Source organism: Nicotiana tomentosiformis, chromosome 3 (assembly GCF_000390325.3).
Source record: "Nicotiana tomentosiformis chromosome 3, ASM39032v3, whole genome shotgun sequence".
NCBI classification, from domain to species: Eukaryota; Viridiplantae; Streptophyta; class Magnoliopsida; order Solanales; family Solanaceae; genus Nicotiana; species Nicotiana tomentosiformis.
Window position 1 is genome coordinate 36383424 of NC_090814.1, and position 22408 is coordinate 36405831.

Here is a 22408-nt window from a genome sequence, read left to right on the forward strand (position 1 = left end):
AGTTGTTTTTATCAGTTATATATGAGATTTTCCACTGTTGAACTTGTTAAAAATCATGGTTTTAATTCAAGCTCCCATCAGAAGATGTGACGAGGCAACCACGTGAAGGTTTGGGATACAAGAAACCGTCACCAGTGCACATCTCCATAAAAAGGGCGAGCAACAATTATATCATTGTAGAAGACGAATCTGCCGCTTCTAACAGACCTTCTATCTTTGATCGACTTGGAAAATCAACTGTGAGAGCTTCTGTATTTGAGAGATTGGGTCCATTAAAAAGGGGAATAAGTTCCAGAGAAATTATCGAAATACAAAAATATCCGCTTTGCCCAAAATTCAGAAGATCTCTAAAGATTTTCAAAGTTTGGTTCCTTCTAGAATGAAGCGATAAACAAAAGTCATGGTTTCGTGTGATGAAGTACTAAAGGTGAAGCCATACATTGTGGTCTACACTAAAGAACGTGATAAAGACGAAGAAAGTGTGGGTTCTTCGTATTATGTTACTGTACAAGGCGAGCATGGTGTTTTATCTCTAATAGAGGATGACAAGAATGTGTAGTTATTATGTGATTGGCAGCTTGCCTAGTAATGTGATAGGCGTCATCACGACAGGTTGGGATTTGGGTTGTGACAAGTTGGTATCAGAACACTAGGTTACTTAAGTCTCACAAGTCATGAGCAGGTTTAGTAGAGTCTTGCGGATCGGTACAGATACGTCTGTACTTATCTTCGAGAGACTACCGAACCATTCTGGAAACTAAACTTCCATTTTTCTATTCTCTCATAGATGGTGAGGACGCGTGCAACTGGATCAAGCAGATGGCCACCAATATCACCAGCTAGGGCCGCGAGAGGCCGGGGTCGTGGTAGAGGCCGAGGTGCATCTCGTACTACACCTAGAGCAGCACCTCTGGAGCCACCAATTGCTCCAGCTCAGGAGCAGATACCATATGTGGTTGAGTCGTTGGTACCAACTTAGGCACCAGCTATGCCCTTTGTGATTCCAGACCTTCAAGAGAGTTTGGCCCAGATATTGACTGTATGCTCTAGCCTTGCTCAGGCGGTTTTAGTTCTGGCCGCATCAGCCACTTCTCAGGTCTGGGGAAGTGCTCAAACTCCCGCCGCCCGTACCCAGAGCAGGTGGTTCAAGGACTTCAGACACCGGGGGTACTACCAGCCCGGCCGGTTGCAGCTACTCGAGCCCAGGTTGGTCCACCTATGAGCGACGAGGAGCGGAGGAGGCTAGAGATGTTTGGGAGGCTCGGGCCTTCAGAGTTCAGTAGGGCTGAGTCAGAGGATGCTCAATATTTCTTAGACAGGTGCCAGCGGATCCTTCGCACGACGGGTATTCTGGAGACTAGTGGAGTCTCACTTACTACTTTTCAGTTATCGGGAGAAGACTTCAGATGGTGGGAGGCCTATGAGTTGAGAAGGCCAGCCGGTGTTGCACCACTTACGTGGCATGAGTTCAGAGTTCTTTTCTTAGAGATGTTTGTTCCATAAAACCCACAGGGAGGAGTTACGTAGGTTGTTTGAGCAGCTACACCAAGAGGGTATGTCAGTGACCTAGTATGAGATGAGATTTTCAGAGTTGGCTCGTCACGCGATATGGTTGGTTCTCACATAGAGGGAGAGGATTAGGAGGTTCATTGATGGCCTCAACTATGGACTGCGTTTCGTCATGACTCGGGAGATTGCGTCAGGTGTGAGGTTTTACGAGATGGTTGATATTGCTAGACGCCTAGAGCAGGTTCATAGTTAGGAGCGTGAGGAGAGGGAGGCCAAGAGGCCTCGTGGTTTGGGTGGTTTCAGTAGTGCCTCACATGGAGGACAGTCTCACCACAATAGGTGTCGCCCTTATAGGCTTCCTCTGATGGCTCGTACGGTTCATCATGGTGCATTAGCTTGCCATGGTTCATAAAGTGCTCGTCCGACTCAGTTATCTCTCGGTGCCCTCCCTGTTCAGATTTCATCCCGTGCTCTATCAGTTTAGGGTTCATTTGTGCAGGTCCTTCTAGTAGCTATTCTGGTTCTCGAGGTCCGATTCGGTCCCCGCTGCCATTGACGGATCAGAGTTGCTTCAAGTATGGAGAGTTTGGACATGTGAGGAAGTATTGTCCCCATCTTTTGGGAGGTTCAGTTCAGCAGAGGGGTAAGGCTCAGCCATCTCGGGGTGGGACTCAGGCAGCTTGAGGTTACCCTAGAAGTGGAGGCCGATCAGGTGGTGGTCAGGCTCGATGTTATGCCTTTCCCGCCAGGCCAGAGGTTGTTGCTTCAGAAGCAGTGATCACATGTATTGTTTCAGTGTGCCACATGAATGCTTCCATATTATTTGACCCTGGTTCCATTTATTCATATGTATCATCATATTTTGCTTGTTATTTGGATATGCCCTATGAGTCCTTAGTTATGCATGTTCATGTATCTACGCCGATGGGAATTCTATTGTTCTAGACCGTGTGTATCGGTCGTATGTGATGACCATTGGATGATTGGATATGAGAGTTGATCTTTTACTACTTAGTATGGTTGATTTTGATGTGATTCTTGGCATGGATTGGTTGTCCCCATGTCATGCGATTCTGGATTGTCATGCTAAAACTGTGACGTTTGCGATGCTAGGATTTCCTAGGAATGAGTAGAGAGGTTCTTTGGACTATGTTCCCAGTAGAGTGATTTCATATTTGAAGGCCCAACGGATGGTTGGGAAGGGATGCTTGGCATATTTGGCCTTTGTGAGGGATGTTGGTGCTGATACTCTTACCATTGATTCTATTCCGGTAGTGCGAGACTTACCGAGCGTGTTTCCTATAGACCTGCCGGGTATGCCACCCGACAGGTATGTTGATTTTGGCATTGACCTGGTGCCGGGCACTCAGCCCATTTCTATTCCTCCGTATCGTATGGCACCAGCAGAGTTGAAGGAATTGAAAGAGCATCTTTAGGATCTTCTTGATAAGGGGTTCATTAGGCCTAGTGTGTCGTCTAGGGGTGCACCGGTTCTGTTTGTGAAGAATAAGGATGGTACTATGCGGATGTGCATTGATTAAAGGCAGTTGCACAAAGTTACAATTAAGAACAAGTATCCTTTTCGGCACATTGATGACTTATTTGACCAGCTTCAGGGAGCTAGAGTGTTCTCTAAGATTGATTAGAGGTCTGGGTATCACCGGTTGAAGATTCAGGACTCTGATATTCTGAAGATGACATTCAGGACCCGCTATGGTTACTACGAGTTCCTTGTGATGTCTTTTGGGCTGACTAATGCCCCAGCAACATTCATGCATCTAATGAATAGTGTATTCCATCCATATCTTGATTCATTTGTCATAGTATTTATTGATGATATACTGGTGTACTCTCGTATCTAAGAGGAGCATGCGCATCATCTAAGGATTGTACTACAAACGTTGAGGGAGAAGAAGCTTTATGTTAAATTCTTCAAGTGTGAGTTTTGGCTCGAATCTGTAGCGCTCTTGGGGAATGTGGCGTCCGGTGAGGTGATCAAGATAGATCCGAAAAATATTGAGTTTAGAGTTGGCCCAGACTGTCTTCAGCTACTGAGATTCGAAATTTTCTTGGCTTGGTTAGATATTATCGCCGCTTTATGGAGGGTTTCTTGTCCAGTGCTGAGTCTTTGACTAGGTTGACCCAGAAGGGTGTCCCATTCAGGTGGTCTGATGAGTGCGAGGAGAGCTTTCAGAAGCTCAAGATTACCTTGACCACAACTTCAGTTCTAGTTTTTCCTTTAGCATCGGGTTCATATACAGTGTATTGTGATGCTTCTCGGATTGGTATTGGGTGTGTCTTGATGCAGGAGGATAGAGTGATTGCTTATGCTTCATGCCAGTTGAAGACCTATAAGAAGAACTACCCCTTCATGATTTAGAGTTGGCAGCCATTGTCCATGCATTGAAGATTTGGAGGCATTATCTCTACGGCGTGTCTTGTGAGGTATTTACAGATCATCGGAGTCTACAACACTTGTTCAAGCAAAAGGATCTAAATTTGAGGCAGCAAAGATGGTTGGAGCTATTAAAAGACTATGATATTACCATTTTGTATCATCCCGAGAAGGCCAATGCGGTGGCCGATGCCTTGAGTAGAAAGGTGATGAGTATGGGTAGGCTTGTATATATTCCTGCTAGTGAGAGATCACTTGCATCAGATGTTCAGCCCTTGGCCAGTCAGTTCGTGAGGTTAGATGTTTCAGAGCCTAGTCGGGTTCTAGCTTGCGTGGTTTCTCGGTCTTATTTATATGAGCGCATTAGAGTGCATCAATATGATGACCCTCATTTGCTTGTCGTTAAGGACATGGTTCAGCACAGTGATGCCAAAGAGGTTTTTATTGGAGATGATGGGGTGTTCCGGATGCAGGGTCAATATTGTGTTTCCAATATGGATGGGTTACTTGAGTTGATTCTTGAGGAAACCCACAGTTTGTAGTATTCCATTCATCCAGGTACTGCAAAGATGTATCAAGACTTGAGGAAACACTATTGGTGGAGAAGAATGAACACAGATATAGTGGAGTTTGTAGCTCGGTGCTTGAACTGTCAGCAAGTGAAGTACGAGCATCAGAGGTCGGGCGGTTTGGTTTAGAGGCTTGCCATTCCTGAATGGAAATGGGAGCGTATCACCATGGACTTCGTTGTTGGACTCCCACAGACATTGAAGAAATTTGATGCTATTTGGGTGATTGTGGACCAGCTGACTAAGTCTGCACATTTCATTCCGATTGTGACTAGCTATTCTTCAGAGCGGTTGGTTGAGATCTATATCCGTGAGATTGTTCGCCTTCACGGTGTGTCGGTGTCCATTATTTTTGATCGGGGCACGCAGTTCACATCGCATTTTGGAGAGCAGTGCAGCGAGAGTTAGGCACTCGGGTTGAGTTAAGTACAACATTCTACCCTCAGACGGATGAACAGTCTGAGCACACAATTCATATATTAGAGGATATGCTACGCACTTGTGTTATGGATTTCGAGGGTGTAAGGCCCCGTAAAATTTTGCCAAGGGATTCAAGTTTTGTGGTGCCGAGGTAGGGTAATGTGTACGGATGTAGGCGGTATGGACCTTTTGGCGTGTACAATATGTTTGGGAGTTGAAGAAATGATTTTGCAGAACATGGCATTTCTGCGGTCAATTATGCGACCGTAGAACCATTATGTGGGCCGCACATCCGCCGTAGAGTGAAGCAGAGATATAAGCCAATTTTAGAGGTTGTTTTGCGGTCAGTTATGCGATCGCATAAGCGTTTCGCGGGCCGCACATCCGTCGCAGAACCAGCATGAGAAATTTTGGAAGGAGGTTCTGCGGTCCATTATACGACCCCATAATTAATCTGCAGACCGTAGACCTGTCGCAGACCTGCACAGAAGTACCCAGTTCCGAAAGGCCATTATGCGGTCCATTTTGCGGACTGAAGAAGTGTTATGATGTCGCATATGTGATCGCAAATCTGCATCGGGGCTTCATTTTTCTAATTTTATAACCCGACCCCATTTCGTTTTATCTAGCCATAGGGGGTTATTTTTGAGGGATTATCTAATATTTTAGAGAGAGGGGAGAGCTATTCTAGAGAGAGAAGGAAGCCCCAAATTCATTGTTCATCAAGATCTTGCTCAAGCCTTGGAATTTCATCAAAAAGAACTTGCTAGGGTTTCTAAAAGGTATGCATTTCTTCCCCCAATTCTCCAATTTCGGATTTGGGTTGATTATGGGTAGGATAGTAGATTTATCACATGTATGAGCTAATAGGGATGGTGGGGAGGTTGTTGGGAAATCTTGGGTAGTTTTATTGTTGAATTGGTTGAGGGAAAGGTTGGGACATCATTGTAGCAACTCTTGCCATACCAATTCCTCCAACCGTACTTGTAATTCTCTCCCCGTCTATAGATTGACATCGTTAGGAGTGTCGGGACACTATTGTTGTACCACGGAAAGCTCTTTCGAGGTATGTTGGGTAAACTCCCTCAGTTGAGTCGAATTTCATGATGTCCTCATATGTTTCAAGTGTGGTTGGCCCAAGTTATTATTTTCCCACGATTCGGGTCATCCCTAAAATATTCAGTTATTCCAAATAAGCATTGTGTGGGAAATTATATGCTCAGAATGTGATTCAATTGCTCGTATCACATTATGCTCTCCCTCGAAAATGTGTTCAAGTGTGGTATATGTATCAAAATGTTATGACTTCAATGAATGTTACTATGCTTAAAATTGGAAAGGAAACTCAATTCTCTTATTATCGATAAACTATGATATTGCCTGAAAGTGAAAGAAGCGAGTATGAGATGTAGAAATGTGGCCATCGTGCCAAGAATGAGAATTACATTTGTGGCCAATAGTGCCAATGAAATGAAATAATGTGTGAACGCTTAAAAAATGAGTTTTGACTCCTTTATATAATAATGTCATTAATGTCCTATGATCACCCATGGCAAGTACAAGTAAAATATAGTATGAACATGAACTGTGGCCTCTTGCCAAAATGAGAATCATGAGACATTGTATGTTCCAATGTTTTCAACTATAGTTTTTATGCTTCTAAAATAATGAATGTAAATGAATTCGATGTTAAGTCACTGAGAATCATGAACTTAGCTAGTGACCTTAAGATGACAAGGAGGTATATAATGAGGTGGAAAAGAGACGTCCTATGCTAAATGATGATGGACCTTAAGAAAAGAAATTGGGTCCATGCACCATTGAAATCTACTTAGTGATTTGTCATGCACGTGTTAATGTAATAAGATGTGTTTCTCCATGATGAGCATGAACATGAAGTATTCCAATGATCCGGGAACTTACGGCCTTAATGGTAATGTTAATCATGTCGCTTGAGTGTAAATATGGCCGTGTGCATGATGGTATAATATGTGAATCCTACGGACGGTCTATGAAACGCATAAGTGTATAATATAATATGTGAATCCTATAGACAGTCTATGAAACATATACGTCTATAATATGAATGAATCCCTATGGACGGTCTATGAAATGCATAGGTGTATAATATGAATGAATCCATATGGATGGTCTATGAAACGCATAGGTGTATAATATGAATGAAACCCTATGGACAGTCTATGAAATGCATAGGTGTATAATATAATATGTGAACACTATGGACAGTCTATGAAACACATAAGTGCACAGTAAGAGAGGTCTATGGACGGTCTGGTGAGACGCATAGGCAACACGAACAATAGGTGCCACTTCCATTGCCCATGTTTGTACATGTTGGTACTTTTACATTATATTTTGTATCCCACGCATAATTCATAAGGTACACTTGATCCTAAAAGAAGTTCAGAATGATGTAAGTATAATAAGACTTTATATGTGATGATATGGGCCTTTTCGTAGTTTCTTGACGTAATTTATTTGCCTCTTATTTGAGTTACCGTATATAGGGGCACTGCATCTTTTAATGGATGCAGGTGTTTCCATAGCAGGTGGCATCGATCAGTGATAGCAGTACATCCTCCTCTCAGCTGACTTGGAGAGCCCTACTTCATATCGGGGTCATGTATCTTTTGTTTCTCATGCATTGTGTATTAAGGTATAACTGGGGCCTTATTGCCAAAACTATCCTAGTACTCTTTTGTACCCGTTAGAGGCTGGCTGTACGTTGGTATTGGGAAGGTCAAACTAAAGATGTTGTAATTGTATCACATATTCCACTTCCAAACTATGGATGTGTAATGTAATATTTTGGGGACTTATAAATGAAGTTGCTAATAGTAATGAATTGGTGTTGTATACATGATCTCCTTATTGTCTAATTAATGAAAATATATCTTCTCGTTATTCATGGGTGAGTTCGGGTAGAAGAAAATCTAGCAGGCTTGCTCGACAGGGCTATCCCGGTTGAGCACCGGTCGTGCTCCCCGTGGTCAGGGCATGACAGGGGTTCTTGGGATCAATTTCTACCACTTGCAGAGTTTGCCTACAACAATAGCTACCAATCGAGTATTCAGAAGGCTCCTTATAAGGCCTTATATAGGAGGCAGTGTCGATCTCTACTTAGGTGGTTTGAGTCGGGGAAGGCTAGGATGTTGGGTACTGATTTGGTTCAGGATGATTTGGAAAAGGTCAAGTTGATTCAGGATCGGCTTTGCATGGCATAGTCTTGCCAGAAGAGTTATGCCGATCGAAAAGTTCGTGATGTTGCTTATATGGTGGGAGAGAAGGTATTGCTCTGAGTATCGCCCATAAATGGTGTGATGAAGTTCGGGAAGATGGGCAAGTTGAGCCCTCGATATATTGGCCCTTTTGAGGTGCTTGAGAGGATTGGAGATACGGCCTACAAGCTTGCATTGCCACCTAGTCTATCGAGTGTTCACCCAATGTTTCATGTTTCCATGCCCCGGAAGTATTACGGTGATCCGTCTCATGTTTTGGACTTCATCACAGTTCAGTTAGATGGATATTTGACTTATGATGTGGAGCCGGTGGCCATTTTTGGATCGGTGAGTTTGAAAGTTGAGATCAAAGAATATAGCTTCAGTGAAAGTACAATGGAGAGGTCAGTCAGTCAAGGAGGCTACATGGCAGACCGAGCGGGAGATGCGAAGCAGATATCTACACCTAATTGAGTCTCCAGGTATGATTCTAGACCCGTTCGAGGATGAAAGTTTGTTTAAGAGAGGGAGAATATAACGACTCGGTTGGTCATTTTGAGTATTGTAGCCTCGTTCCCCTATTTATTGCTTATTCTATGTTTATTTGTGGTTATGTGACTTGCCGGAGTAGTTGGTTTGGTTCCATGGATGTTTCGGAATGAAATATGATACTTAGTCCCAAGATTGGAAGCTTAAGTTGAAGGAGTTGAGCGGATGTTGACTTATGAGTAAACGACTCCAAAATGGAGTTTTGATGGTTCTGATAGCTTCGTATGGTGAGTTTGGATTTAGGAGTATGTCCATATATTGATTTGGAGGTCCGTAGGTCATTTTTGGCTTGAATTGGTGAAGGTGTGAAAGTTGAAGGTTTTGAAAGTTAAAAAGTTTGACCGAGAGTTGACTTTGTTGATATCAGGTTCAGATTTTGGCTTCGGGAGTTGGAATAGATCTGTTGTGTTATTTATGACTTGTGTGCAAAATTTGAGGCCAATCGGAGTTGGTTTGTGTGATTCATCATTGGTTTTAGAAGTTAGACGTTCAATAGTTCATTAGGCTTGAATTGGGGTGCGATTTGTGATTTTGATATTCTTTGATGTGATTTGAGGCTTTTACTAAGTTCGTATGATGTTTTAGGATGTGTTGGTATGTTTGTATGGGGTCCCGGGAGCCTCGGGTGTGATTCGGATCATGTTCGGCTCATTTTTGAACTTGTTGAACTGCTGAAATGGTTGTATTTGGTTTTCTTATATAAGTTCGCGAGAGAGGTCTCGCAATTGCAAAGAGTACTTGGGTGACTGGTGAAGTTTGTTCATTGCATTCACGAGAAATTAGACGTGTTTGCTAAGGTCTGGTGGGACTGTGCATTGCGATTGCGAGAGGGGACTCGTGTTCATGTAGAATGATGAGGCTGATTGGGCACCAGGCATGTATGCCTTCGCGTTCGCGGGAGATGGGTCGCGTTCGCGTAGGCATTGGACTAATGGTCATCATGTTTGCGAGGGAGGTCTCGCGTTCGCGTAAGAGGAATTGGCAGCTGAGGATTTTTTTGTGCTTCGCGAACGCGAGGCAACTTCCGCCTTCGCGAAGAAGGGTAACTGGGAAGACTATTAAATTTCAAAAATGAGGGTTAGAGTATTATTTCATATTTTGGCTTGGGGAGGCTAGGGGCGATGTTTGTGAGGGATTTCACTACAAATTAAGAGGTAAGCTATTTTTGATATCTTTTGTCTGATAATATCGAATACCCATTGATTTCTACACCTAGATTATGTATTTTTAAGGTGAAATTTTGGGGATTTTGGACTAGAGATTGGAGAGTAAGATTTGGGGGTTTGAGGATTTATTTGTGGTAGGAATTGGATGATTTTGGAATGGTTGAACTCGTTATTAAATGGGTGTTCGGATTTACTAAATTTAATCCGGTTCCGAGGCGTGCGCCCAAGGTTCACTTTTTGGGTTGACGTTTTGAATTTAGTTAAAGAACTTAGCTTTATCGTATGGAATCGATTCCTATAGCTTGTATTGATTATATTAAGTTATTTGTGAGTAGATTCGAGTCGTTCACAGGCCGATTCTCGAGGCAAGGGTTTGTTGGAGCATTGAGTTGCGCACTTTGAGATAAGTAACACTTCTAAACTTTGTACTGATGGTATGAATCCCTGAAATACGTGTTATATGGTTGGTATTGGGGTGACGCACATGCTAGGTGACGGGCGTGTGGGCATGCACCGTGATAATTATGACTCGATTGATTCTGTGGTAGTGTGTAGTTATCTAGCCTTGTTTCTATCCTTGTAATTCCTACGTGTTAGAGTAATTGAGCTGTGATCCATGTTAGAAATCATGTTTATGCTATGTGCTTATTCTTTTGGGACCCACTGAGGTCATTTCTGCTTTTAAGTTATTTTCTTAAGTTTCAATTATGTACTCAGTCATATTTATTCATTTGCATATCATATCTCAGTCTCTATTATCATTTATTGTTACATCATGTTCTCATTGTTCGGGCTAAGTGGTATGAGATTTGTGAGCCTGTGAGACTAGAGAGATTGATGACTGAGTTGGGGCCTGAGAGCCGGTTGTGAATGATTGTAAGGCCCCGTAAAATTTTGCAAAGGAAAAATAAAGTTTCATAGTGCCGGACTAGGCTTACGTGTTTGAGGATTGGGTTGAACAATGCACGGGAAAGTAAAGGAAAATTTTTGGCAGAAAATGCATTTTTGCGGTCCATTATGCGACTACAGAATCACTCTGCGGGCCGCATAATGGCCGCAGAAGTGAGGTGGGAGAGGGTTAGTTTGGATGCAATTATGCAATGATTATGCGACCGCATAACTATTCTGCGGTTCATTATTATGCGACCGACATGCAGTCCGCATATTGATTATGCGATCGCAGACCTTGTTACGAAGCTCCATTTTTGGATTTTTAAAACCCGATCCTACTTCGTTAAATACACGCTTTGGGCCATTTTTGAGCTATAATCTGACATTTTAGAGTGAGAGAGAGTGGCCTAGAGTGAGAAGGTGTTCTTCAATAATTGTTCTTCAATTCTTGCTCAAGTTTTGGAAGATTAAGAAAGGAAACTCACTAGGTCTTCATCCTAGAGGTAAGATTCAACACCCTAACCCTCAATTTCGAATTTTGTCTAGAAATGGGTAATTAGCAAGAAACTTTTGGGCATGAGAGTTGTTTATTTTACATGCATGTGTTATCAAAAGGGTGTAGGAAGATTGTTGAGCTAAAAATGGTAAAGATTAGGTTGTGGGATGATGGAATCCTCCATAAAAAGGACCTAAAATCCTTTATGCACACCTAGTGTTTGATAAAATGCTCAAATAAGCTAGAACCATGAGCATCTTCCTAATTTTGGTTCAATTTGTTATATTTCTACAATAGATTGAAGTTGCTAAGAATTCCGGAATATTTTAGAGTTTAAAGAAGCTCCATTGAGGTATGTTGGCTAAACACTTCTCTTAGAATTGAATCCCACAATATTCATGAAAATTGTGTAAGTCCTGAGTGGTTCATTATAAAATTGACTATTCCGAGTAAGATTGGGTTGAAAGACATATGCTCACAAGTATCCCAAATGCTTTATCTATGTTATGTTATCAATTGAGGATGTGTTAAAATATGGGTTGTGCATTAAAAATATTCGACTTCAAGTCAAGTTCAAACGAAGGCTATTATGCCAAATTTTGTGTAGAATCTCTATGTGCCATAGATCCTTAAACTGCTCACACATGTACTACATGCCTTGATTTGAAATGTTATTGTTGTTGTTGATGACGTTGATGTTAGAAAGTGAAAATGTGAGCATGAAATACTAAATATGTCCAATGTGCCAAGAATGAGTATATAATTGTGGCCATCAGTGCCAATGAATTGTAAAGATGTGAAAGAAGTATGAAATGCGATGATTGATATAAAAAGGTTGATGTCTCGAATAAGACAGCCTAGCTGATCGGGTCGTGATCGGACATCATGCCGCACACATGGTGGTGATTGTGCTAGAAATTGTAATTGGAATGGTGATTGTGGTCGATGTCCCTAATGGATAGCCTAGCCGATCAGGTCATGATCGGACTCCGTGTTAAAGATGGTGGTATTGATATTGAGAGTAATTATGGTTGATGTCTCTAATGGGATAGCCTAGTCGATCAGTCGTGATCGGACTCTGTGCTGACAGTACGGTGGTACTGATATTGTGAATAATGGTATTGTGGACGATGGTATATAAATACTAAAAATCTCCCAATGTGAGATATGGAAATTAATTTGAACACTGTCTTGATCCTAAATTGAGGTTTGATGTTGATTAAGGATTCCATTAATATTATGATAATCTTGTTTGTATTATTTGTCATTCTATTAAGAGGGTGTTTAGTTATGCATACTAGTGCTATTCGATAGTACTAACGTCCCTTTTTCCAAGGGCGCTGCATTTTTAAATGGATGTAGGTAGTTCCACAGCAGGAGATATTGATCAGTGATAGCAGTGCCCCTTCATCCCAGCTGACTTGGTGAGCCCTACTTCATCACGGGGTCATGTATCTTTTGTACTTTGTGTATTCTATTTAAGGTATAGTCGGGGGCTTGTTGCCGGCATTATCATTGTTCTCTTCTTTATCTATAGAGGCTCCGTAGACATAGTGTGGGTTGTATAATGGTGCTGGAAAAGTCAAAATATGTTATGTTGTGGTTGTATTACTTGTCCATTTAAGACTTTAAAAATGATGAAACTATTGGTAATGAATTGGTATTGTAGACATGAACACATTTTTGTCTAATTAATGAAAACATGTATTATATTCATTCGTGGATGAGTTTGGGTAGAAGGAAATCTAACAGGCTTGCTCGGTCGGGTTCACTCGGTTGAACTCGGTCGCGCTCCTCGATTTTGGGGCGTGACAGTGATATTATGGATCGGGATGCACGTCGCAGCAGGCAAATATTGGCTTTATATCTATCTATCTATTATTATTATTATTATTATCATTATTATTATTATTATGGATTGGGCTACACGTCGCAGCAAGCCTTATTGGCTTATTTATTATTATGGGATCGAGATGCACGACGCAACAGGTTATATTAGCTTTATATTAGCTCTTGGGCAGGATCCGCCCCTCCGGAGTCTGACATACCAGCAGTGAGCGCAGGTATCGTACAATGCTGAGTGATTGTGTGTGATGAATAGGAGTTTGAGACAAACATATTGAGTACTCTGAGAGTGTAAGTATCACAGCGATGCATTACATTTGACATGCATATTTGACTTGTAGGCATAGAGATGTAACATTCCTCATGCTAGCTGTACTTGGCATATTTTATCAGTTTTGGGCTTAAATTTTTGAACTTGAAAGCATTCCTAAATTTATGTACTGTGCACGAGCTGAATATGGAAGTTCTCTGAGTTATCACTGTCATTATCTTGTTATATCTATGTTGTCATTGTTTGATTCGGACTGTATCTTTCTAATCTCGTCACTGCTTTCAGCCCAAGGTTAGTGTCATGACCCAATTTTCCTATAAGCCATGATGACGCCCAACATCGCCGCTAGGCAAGCCAACGGTAAACTAGCCATGTATCTATTCTTTTAACATTTTAGAAATAGTTGATTTTTTTAATTATTAAATAAGTAAGAGGTAAGAGATTTAATAAAATAAAGTGTAAACAGTTATAAGAAAAAATGTGGTGAAATAAATACTCAAAATCATCAAGTGTCTACTAGCAAAATTCCAAGACCTGGTGTCACAAGTGTATGAGCCACTAGTAGAATATACAAAACACTAAACTACAGTCTCAAATAAAGTAGATAGAAAGTAAATACAAAAGAGAGACTTTGTGTGTTGCAGAACGGACTCGGAATGCAGCTCACCGCTAAGTCTCGAAGTATCAGGAGTGCGCGCCAGGATGACAACCAGATGCACCTGCCTCAGATCCTGCACGGTTAGTGCAGAAGTGTAGCGTGAGTACATAAACAACATGTACCCAGTAAGTATCTAGTCTAGCCTCGAAGAAGTAGTGACGAGGGTCGACGTCAACACTTACTATGGACTAATAATAAACTACCAAAATTCTAACTATGCATGGGTTATGTAAATAATAATGAAACTCAACAACAAGCAGTGAATAAATAATTCTTTCACTGATAGTAAATCCCAAGTCAATTTCCGTCATTAAATAATTGTGACCTCTCAAGCCATAAAACAATGTCAAGTATAATTAGGCTTAGAGTATTATTACACACGATTTATGCCGAGGTCGTATGGCCCGATCCAAAATATATATACTGTGTGCACTGCCGAGGGTCGAACGGCACAAACCATAGATGCATATATTAACCTGCCGAGGCAAACGGTCTGCTCCCATGAGAGTAGAGGAATTTAACTCGCTCGCGGAAATACTTGCGACGTGAGTGAACATGGATTTATCAGAGTTATTATAAAATTCTTCAAACTGGAGACTTTAAATCTTAAAATCTTTAATCTTAGCTCTATTTAAGACAATTAATACGCATAATCAACATAACAGTGCAAACAAAGCATGATGTAAATCTAAGACTACTCGAACATCACATGGAATTTAGCTACGCACACACTCTCGTTACCTAGTGCGTACGTAGCTCCCCACACAAGTAATTCACAACAAATACACCTAAGGAGATGAGTTCCCTTTTACAAGGTTAGGTAAGAGACTTACCTCGTTCTCAAGCTCACTTCCGATCCACAAATATGCTTTAAATCCTCAACTCAACTCCAAACGACCCGAAAGTAGTCAAATGTTATATAAATTAATCAATACATGTTCAAAAGTTCACAATTTAACTATTAGAGTAATTACCCAACCTAAATTGGAACATTCCTAAAATTCACCTCCGAGCCCATGTGCCCAGATTCCGAAAATGTTCGAAGATAATTGTTACCCATAACCTCGTGAACTCAAATATATAATTTTTACCCAATTCTACAACCATTTTCGTGGTTAAATCCCATTTTTATCAAAACCTAAGTTTTTCATCTAAACCCATAATTTTCACAATTTTTCATGTTAAAATATACCCATAATCTATGTATTTTACTTACATTGGATAGAAATTACTTACCTCAAAGTTCTAGGAAAACATCCCTCTTCAAAGAGCTCTATATTCAACCAATAATTGAGAGAAATGAAGAAATGAGCCTAAATCTTGACTTAAATGCAACCCTTCTGCCCAGTGGTTTTTCCGCTTCTGTGGTTCATTGGCCACATTTGCGGCTCCGCATCTGCGGAAGGTTTATCGCAGATGCGGTTCTCCCTCAGCTGGCCTAAATCCGCAACTGTGGCAAATGGCTCACTTCTGCGAGCCCGCTCCTGCGTCGTCCGAGCCGCACCTGCAACCATGCCCGCTTCTGCGGACTGCTGACCGTTTCTGCGGTCGTGCATTTGCGTCCTCCATGTCCAGATCTGCGGACTCAGCCCACGCAGCCTAAATGCGCAACTGCGGCCAACGAGCTGCTTCTGCGATGCCGCACCTGCGGCCAACCCTTCGCAGGTGCGAACGCACCGGAAGTCTTGCTGCTTCAGCAGCTTCTCCAAGTCCAAACTTTATCCGCACATCGTTCGATTAACACCCGAGGCCCCCGAGGCCTCGCCTGAATACACCAACAAGTTTGTAAACATAAAACGGACTCACTCGCACCCTCGGAGCGTGGAAAACAATAGTAGAACTAAGAATTGCAATCCAAAACCAATAGAATTAACTTATGAACTTCAAATTCTTTCAACTTACTCCGAGCACGCCGAATCATACTTAAGCTACTCGGAATGACACCAAATTTTGCGTGCAAGTCTTATATCACCATACGGAACTATTTCGGGGCTCGAAATCCTAAACGGACCCCGATAACACCAAAACCTATTGCAAACCAAATTTAAAGAACTTTAAAACCTTTAATAAGCTAACTTTTAACTTTAGGCGCCGAAACGCTCCTAGGTCACCCAAAACTCGCTCCAAACACACGTTCAAGTCAAAAAGCATTATACGAACCTGTTGGGGCTGCCAAATCCCGGTTTCCAGGTCATTTACAAGGAATGTTGATCCAAGTCAAACTTAGCCCTTTAAAGCAAATACTAAGGAAATAAGTGCTCTGATTTCAACCCAAACCCTTCCAAATCCCGAACTAATTATCCCCGCAAGTCATAAAGAAGTATAAGCACATACGGGGAGTCTTATTTAGGGGAACGAGGATCTAGAAAGCAAAATGACTGGTTGGGTCATTACATTCCCTACCTATTAAACAAGCGTTCGTCCTCGAACGGGTCTAGAATCATATCTGGAGTCCCGAATAAGTGTGGATATCTTCTCTGCATGTCCTCCTCGACCTCCCAAGTCACCTCCTCGACTGGTTTGTCACAACCCAAACCTATTGGCCACGACGGGCATCCGATACCTTACATAACTGAGTACCAACATAGCATATCATTCTTATCGTACTTTCATTGGCAAAAGGGCCAAACGGTCCATCATGGGCTAACCAGAATGAACATGGGGGAGTCCTCCATATAGGACGACCCAACCTGATATAAAAACTTACACATGTGACATACGGGCCTATAAGGCCAACATGATCATTTATAAACTCAAAACATAGGCCGACAAGGCCATACAAGTATCCGTATACATGACATCTGTCTACAAGCCTCTAAGAATACATAAGTATCATAAAGGTCGGGACTGAGCCCCGCCATACCAATCAATACATGTCCTAATTATACTGACCAAATAAGCAACTTCGGAGCAAATAGAGCGCACCAACATCTTCCGCTGAGCTGATAGCCTACTTGGAGGACTCTCGACCTGCGGGCATGAAACGCAGCATCCCCGGGCAAAAGGGACATTAGTACAAATAATGTACCGAGTATGTAAGGAATGAAAATTAGTAAACAATAGACATTAGAGAAACATGAAGTAAAAGGCTCAACATGTATATCTGAATATCCCTGTGAATCATTTAATATTATAATGTCATGCATATGCGTATAAATGCCATACCATACATGGATACATGCGTTCATAACATCATCAAGCCTCTGAGGGCATCCCATCATATCATCTCGGCTAGTGTGGGCAAATCATCAACGTATACCAGCTGATCAGGTAGTGGTACATATATAACGCCATAACCTTTTTCCATATTCTATATACATATATATACATGCATATACGCGTATATAACGCCATCTGGTCATTGGTCAAAGTACATATATAAATAAATGAAATGCATATGAAATATGTCAATAAAATCCCTCGGAACATCATAGGACCATTATGCCTTTGATTAATGTCATAAAATAAATTTATCAACTTACGTATTTTCTGAGACCCATGAATAGATGATAGAATAATAAGACACATGGAGAATCAAGAATATAGACACCCCTACTATTTCTATAAATAGAGTCATTTCTGAAAGTTGCATATTTTGCTCATTTTATTTGTATCATTTGGATCATGCCAAAAGAAAGAAGGGATAGCCTTAACATACCTGAACCGATTCTCTTGACAATCCCTTTAACACCGTTGATTACGACAACGTGTAACGGCGGATCAAAGTTGGGAAATATCCGTATGATATTCTTGAGAAAGATTATACCGTACTCCTTTAATATTGCAAAATCCCACGTTAATTTGAATTGTTGAAGGCTTGGGCGTTGCTGATATGATATATTATATGCAGATGCATACTAGAGAAATGATTTAATGTTACTCTTGTGTAAGGAAAGCTTGCTGGACTCTTTCTTAAGAGATGTAGGAAATGATTTTGATTTTTGAGATATTATTCTTAACTTTATGTGGGCCCCTCATTGCAAGCTTAGTGTCACTTTAAGGTGTGACACCTTTTCACTTTCATTAATAGTCATTAGAGAACTTAGGAAGGCTTGCCACGTTGGGGGATTTAAGTCTTATCTTAAGTTTATTAATTAATTACCCACTAACTTAATTAACTTGTTAATTTTCCCATTAACCAATAATCTACATAATTAGGAATTATCTCAAATTACTTAAAATACTACTCACTTTTAACACACTTTGCACACCTTTCTATTATGGTCATGTGTGCCTTGTATGGCACTAGTCCATAAATATGGGGTATTGTAACTTGGACCGTATTTTTTCTCAAAATTTCAAACTTTGACGAAAATTCATTTTTTTTGATTTTCTTACCCTCTCACTTTCACGAATTTACTCATCACTTGTTTGAAATAGCATAATGCTTATAATCTCAAAATAATCTCATTCCCGAACTTACGTGATCAGCTTACGATGAAACTTTAACGTACGAAAATGCGAAATGTAATATCTCATTTCCGAGCCTATATCAATTTATTTATGGCGTGCTTCCTCGTACAAAAATATGGCATTATGGCAGCTGGCCCCTCCACTGAACTTTTACTGCAGAAATCTTCTTGGACCTCAACTGCCGAACCTGCCTGTCAACAATGGCAACTGGCTCCTCCTCATATCTCAAGCTCTCATCTAGCTGAATCGTGCTGAAGTTTAACACATGCGACCTATTGGCATGATACCTCCGGAGCATAGACACGTGGAAAATCGGATGAACTCCCGATAGACTGGGAGGCAAAGCAAGCTTATAAACAACCTCTCCAACTCGTCTCAACACCTCAAATGGACCTATAAACCTTGGGCTCAACTTGCCCTTCTTTCCAAACCTCATGACTCCCTTCATCGGCGAGACCTTCAAGAGAACCTTCTCGCCTACCATAAATGATAAATCGCGCGTCTTCTGATTCGCGAAACTCTTACGTCTGGAATGTGCTGTGCGAAGTCGCTCCTGATTCAACTTTATCTTTTCCAAGGCATCCTTCACTAAATCAGTACCATATAACTTAGCCTCGCCAGGCTCAAACCATCCGATGGGTGAACGACATCGCCGACCAGATAAAGCCTCAAATGGAGCCATCTCGATACTGGACTAATAACTGTTGTTGTAACAAAACTTGGCCAAAGGCAAGAATCGATCCCAATGCCCTCCGAAGTCAATCACACATGCTCTGAGCATATCCTCCAAGTTCTGAACCGTTCGCTCTAACTGCCCGTCGATCTGCGGATAAAAGGTTGTGTTGAGCTCTCCCCGGGTCCCCAACTCACTCTGTACTGCCCTCCATAAATGCGAAGTAAACTGAGGGACTCTATCTGATATAATAGAGACAGGCACACCGTGCAATCGAACAATCTCCTGAATGTAAATCTGGGCCAATCTCTCTGAAGAATACGTGGTCACTACCGGAATGAAATGTGCTGACTTGGTCAACCTACCGATAATGACCCAAACTGTATCAAACTTCCGCAAGGTCCGCGGTAACCCAACTATGAAATCCATAGTAATGCGCTCCTATTTCCACTCAGGTATAACCATCTGCTGGAGTAAGACACTTGGCCTCTGATGCTCGTACTTAACCTGTTGGAAATTACGACACCTTGTTACATACTCAACTATGTCCTTCTTCATCCGCCGCCACCAATAATGCTGCCTCAGGTCACGATACATCTTCGTCGCACCTGGATGAATAGAATATCGAGAATTGTGTGCCTCCTCTAGAATCGTTTCTCTCAATCCATCATCATTAGGGACACATAGACGACCCTGGAGTCGCAAAACACCATCCTCGCTGATAGTAACCTCCTTGGCACCACCCTGTAGTATCGTCTCTCTGAGAACCAACAAGTACGGATCGTCATACTTGCGAGCCTTGATCTGTACGAATAGTGAAGACTGGGCGACGACGCATGCAAGAACTCGACTGAACTATGAAATATCCAATCTCACAAGTCTATTAGCTAAGGACTGAATGTCCAAAGCTAATGGCCCCTCCTCTGCTGAAATAAATGCCAAACTACCCATACTCTCCGCCTTTTTGCTCAAGGCATCCGCGACCACATTCGCCTTGCCCGGATGATAAAGGATAGTGATATCATAATCTTTTAGTAACTCAAGCCATCTGTGCTGCCTCAATTGAGATCCCTCTGCTTGAACAAATGCTGCAAGTTGCGATGGTCGGTGTAAACCTCACAGGACACCCCATAAAGATAATGCCTCCATATCTTGAGAGCATGAACAATCGCGGCCAACTCCAAATCATGAACAAGGTAATTCTTCATGGGGCTTCAGCTGAAGTGAAGCATATGCAATAATTCGCCCCTCCTGCATCAACACAAAACCCAAACCAACGCATGAAGCATCGCAATACACAGTATACATCCCTAAACCGGAAGGCAACACTAACACTGGTGTTGAAGTCAATGTGGTCTTGAGCTTCCGAAAGCTCGCCTTACAATCATCGGACCATCGGAATGGAACACCCTTCTGGGTCAATCTAGACAAAGGTGCTGCAATAGATGAGAAACCTTCCACAAACCAGCGATAATAGCCTACTAACCCCAAGAAGCTCCTGATCTCAGTCACCGTAGTAGGAAGAGGCCAACTCTGAAAAGCCTCGATCTTCTTGAGATCTACCTTAATACCCTCATCTGATACAACATGTCCCAAGAATTCCACAGAAGCTAACCAGAACTCACACTTAGAGAACTTAGCATATAGCTTCTGTTCCTGCAAGGTCTGAAGCACCACTCTCAAATGCTACTCGTGCTCCTTCATGCTACGTGAGTAGATCAAAATGTCATCAATGAAGACAATGTCAAACGAATCCATAAATGTCGGTGGGGCTTTAGTCGAACCAAAAGACATCACTAGAAACTCATAATGGCCATATCTAGTCCGGAAAGCCATCTTCGGAACATCCTAATCCCGAATCCTCAACTGATGGTACCCCGATCATAAGTCGATCTTAGAGAATACCCTATCACCCTGCAACTGATCAAATAAATCATCAATACGCGACAACGGGTACTTGTTCTTAATGGTAACTTTGTTCAACTGGCGGTAATCAATGCACATCCGCATAGTCCTATCTTTCTTCTTCACAAATAACACCGGTGCACCCCAAGGCGATACGCTTGGTCTGACGAACCCCTTTGCTAGAAACTCCTCAAGCTGTTCCTTTTACTCCTTCAACTCTTTTGGATCCATGCAGTACGGTGGAATAGAGAGAGGTTGGGTGCCTGGAGCCAAATCAATACAGAAATCAATATCACGATCTGGTGGCATGCTTGGAAGATCAGAAGGAAACACGTCAGAGAACTCCCGGACCACGGGTGATAAATCAATCGCCGGAGTCTCTGTAGTAGTATCCCAAACATAAGCTAGATTTTCCAAACACTCCTTCTCGACCATGTGTCGAGCCTTCGGAAAAGAGATAAACCGACTAGATGCACTGACAGATGAACCCTTCCACTCCAATCTATGCAACTCTAGCATCGCCAAGGTAACATTCTTGGCATGGCAATCAAGGATGGAGTTATATGGAGACAACCAATCCATCCCCAGGATGACCTCAAAGTCGGTCATATCAAGCAACAGAAGATCCGCTCGGATCACATAACCATAGAAAGTAACAATGCAAAACCAGTAGATCCGATCCACAACAACAGAATCACCCACTAGAGTGGACACATAAATAGGAGTATCCAAAGACTCACGAGTAATACCCAGGAAATGAGCAAACATAGATGAAACATACAAATATGTAGACCCTGGATCAAATAGTACCGAAGCATCCCTACCGTAGACAGAAATAATACTTGTGATCACAGCATCTGAGGCCACTGCATCTGGTCTGGCCAGAAAAGCATAGAATCTAGCTGGAGCGCCACCTGACTGGCCTCCACTTGTCTGACCTCCACCTCTAGGATGACCCCTACCCACCTACCCTCCGCCTCTGGGCGGCCGAACGGCTGGTGCGATAGCTGATGCTGTAATCATAAGATGATGACCCTACTGTACTGCCTTGCCTCGAAGTCTGGGACAAAACCTCTTCATGTGTCCAGGATCCCCGCACTCGTAACAATCCCTCAGAACGGTGGATTGCTAACCCAAACTCTGACCCTGATGGCATGAATACCCACTGGAGGAACCCTGAATAGCTGGTGGGCGGTAGGAACTCTCTGGCATCACGCTGAAATAAGCTCGCACTGGAGCACCCTGAGAAGGCAGCGGTGCTGGATAGGTGGGCCTGCTAGACTAACCCCTCACGAACTAACCCATACCCCCATCCGGGGCACCACTAAACTTTCTAAAATATGGAAACCGCTTATCCCTCGTCGCCTGCTCTCGGCTCCGCTGACGGACACCATCGATCCTCCAAGCTA

At 42.2% G+C, this 22408-nt stretch overlaps 1 protein-coding gene across 1 annotated transcript; it reads right to left on the reverse strand.

Annotated features, from left to right (window-relative positions):
• Positions 1 to 19535: 19535 nt before the first annotated feature.
• Positions 19536 to 20930, reverse strand: LOC138907625 (uncharacterized). The gene is made up of 3 exons (XM_070198229.1): positions 20804 to 20930; positions 20560 to 20704; positions 19536 to 19944 (listed from the first exon to the last, which is right to left on the reverse strand). The coding sequence occupies exons 1-3, from the start codon at positions 20928 to 20930 to the stop codon at positions 19536 to 19538; spliced, it is 681 nt and encodes a 226-aa protein (XP_070054330.1).
• Between the last annotated feature and the right edge of the window lie 1478 nt (positions 20931 to 22408).

What these genes read in the sequence shown, in the direction of transcription:
- LOC138907625 (XM_070198229.1), bottom strand. Translation starts at nt 20,930, where the DNA reads ATGGCTTTCCGGACTAGATATGGCCATTATGAGTTTCTAGTGATGTCT. An exon ending in TGACATTTTGATCTACTCAC is followed by an intron (nt 20,705 to 20,803) that starts GTAGCATGAAGG and finishes AGTTCTGGTTAG; the next exon opens with CTTCTGTGGAATTCTTGGGA. An exon ending in TTAGTAGGCTATTATCGCTG is followed by an intron (nt 19,945 to 20,559) that starts GTTTGTGGAAGG and finishes TTCATAGTTCAG; the next exon opens with TCGAGTTCTTGCATGCGTCG.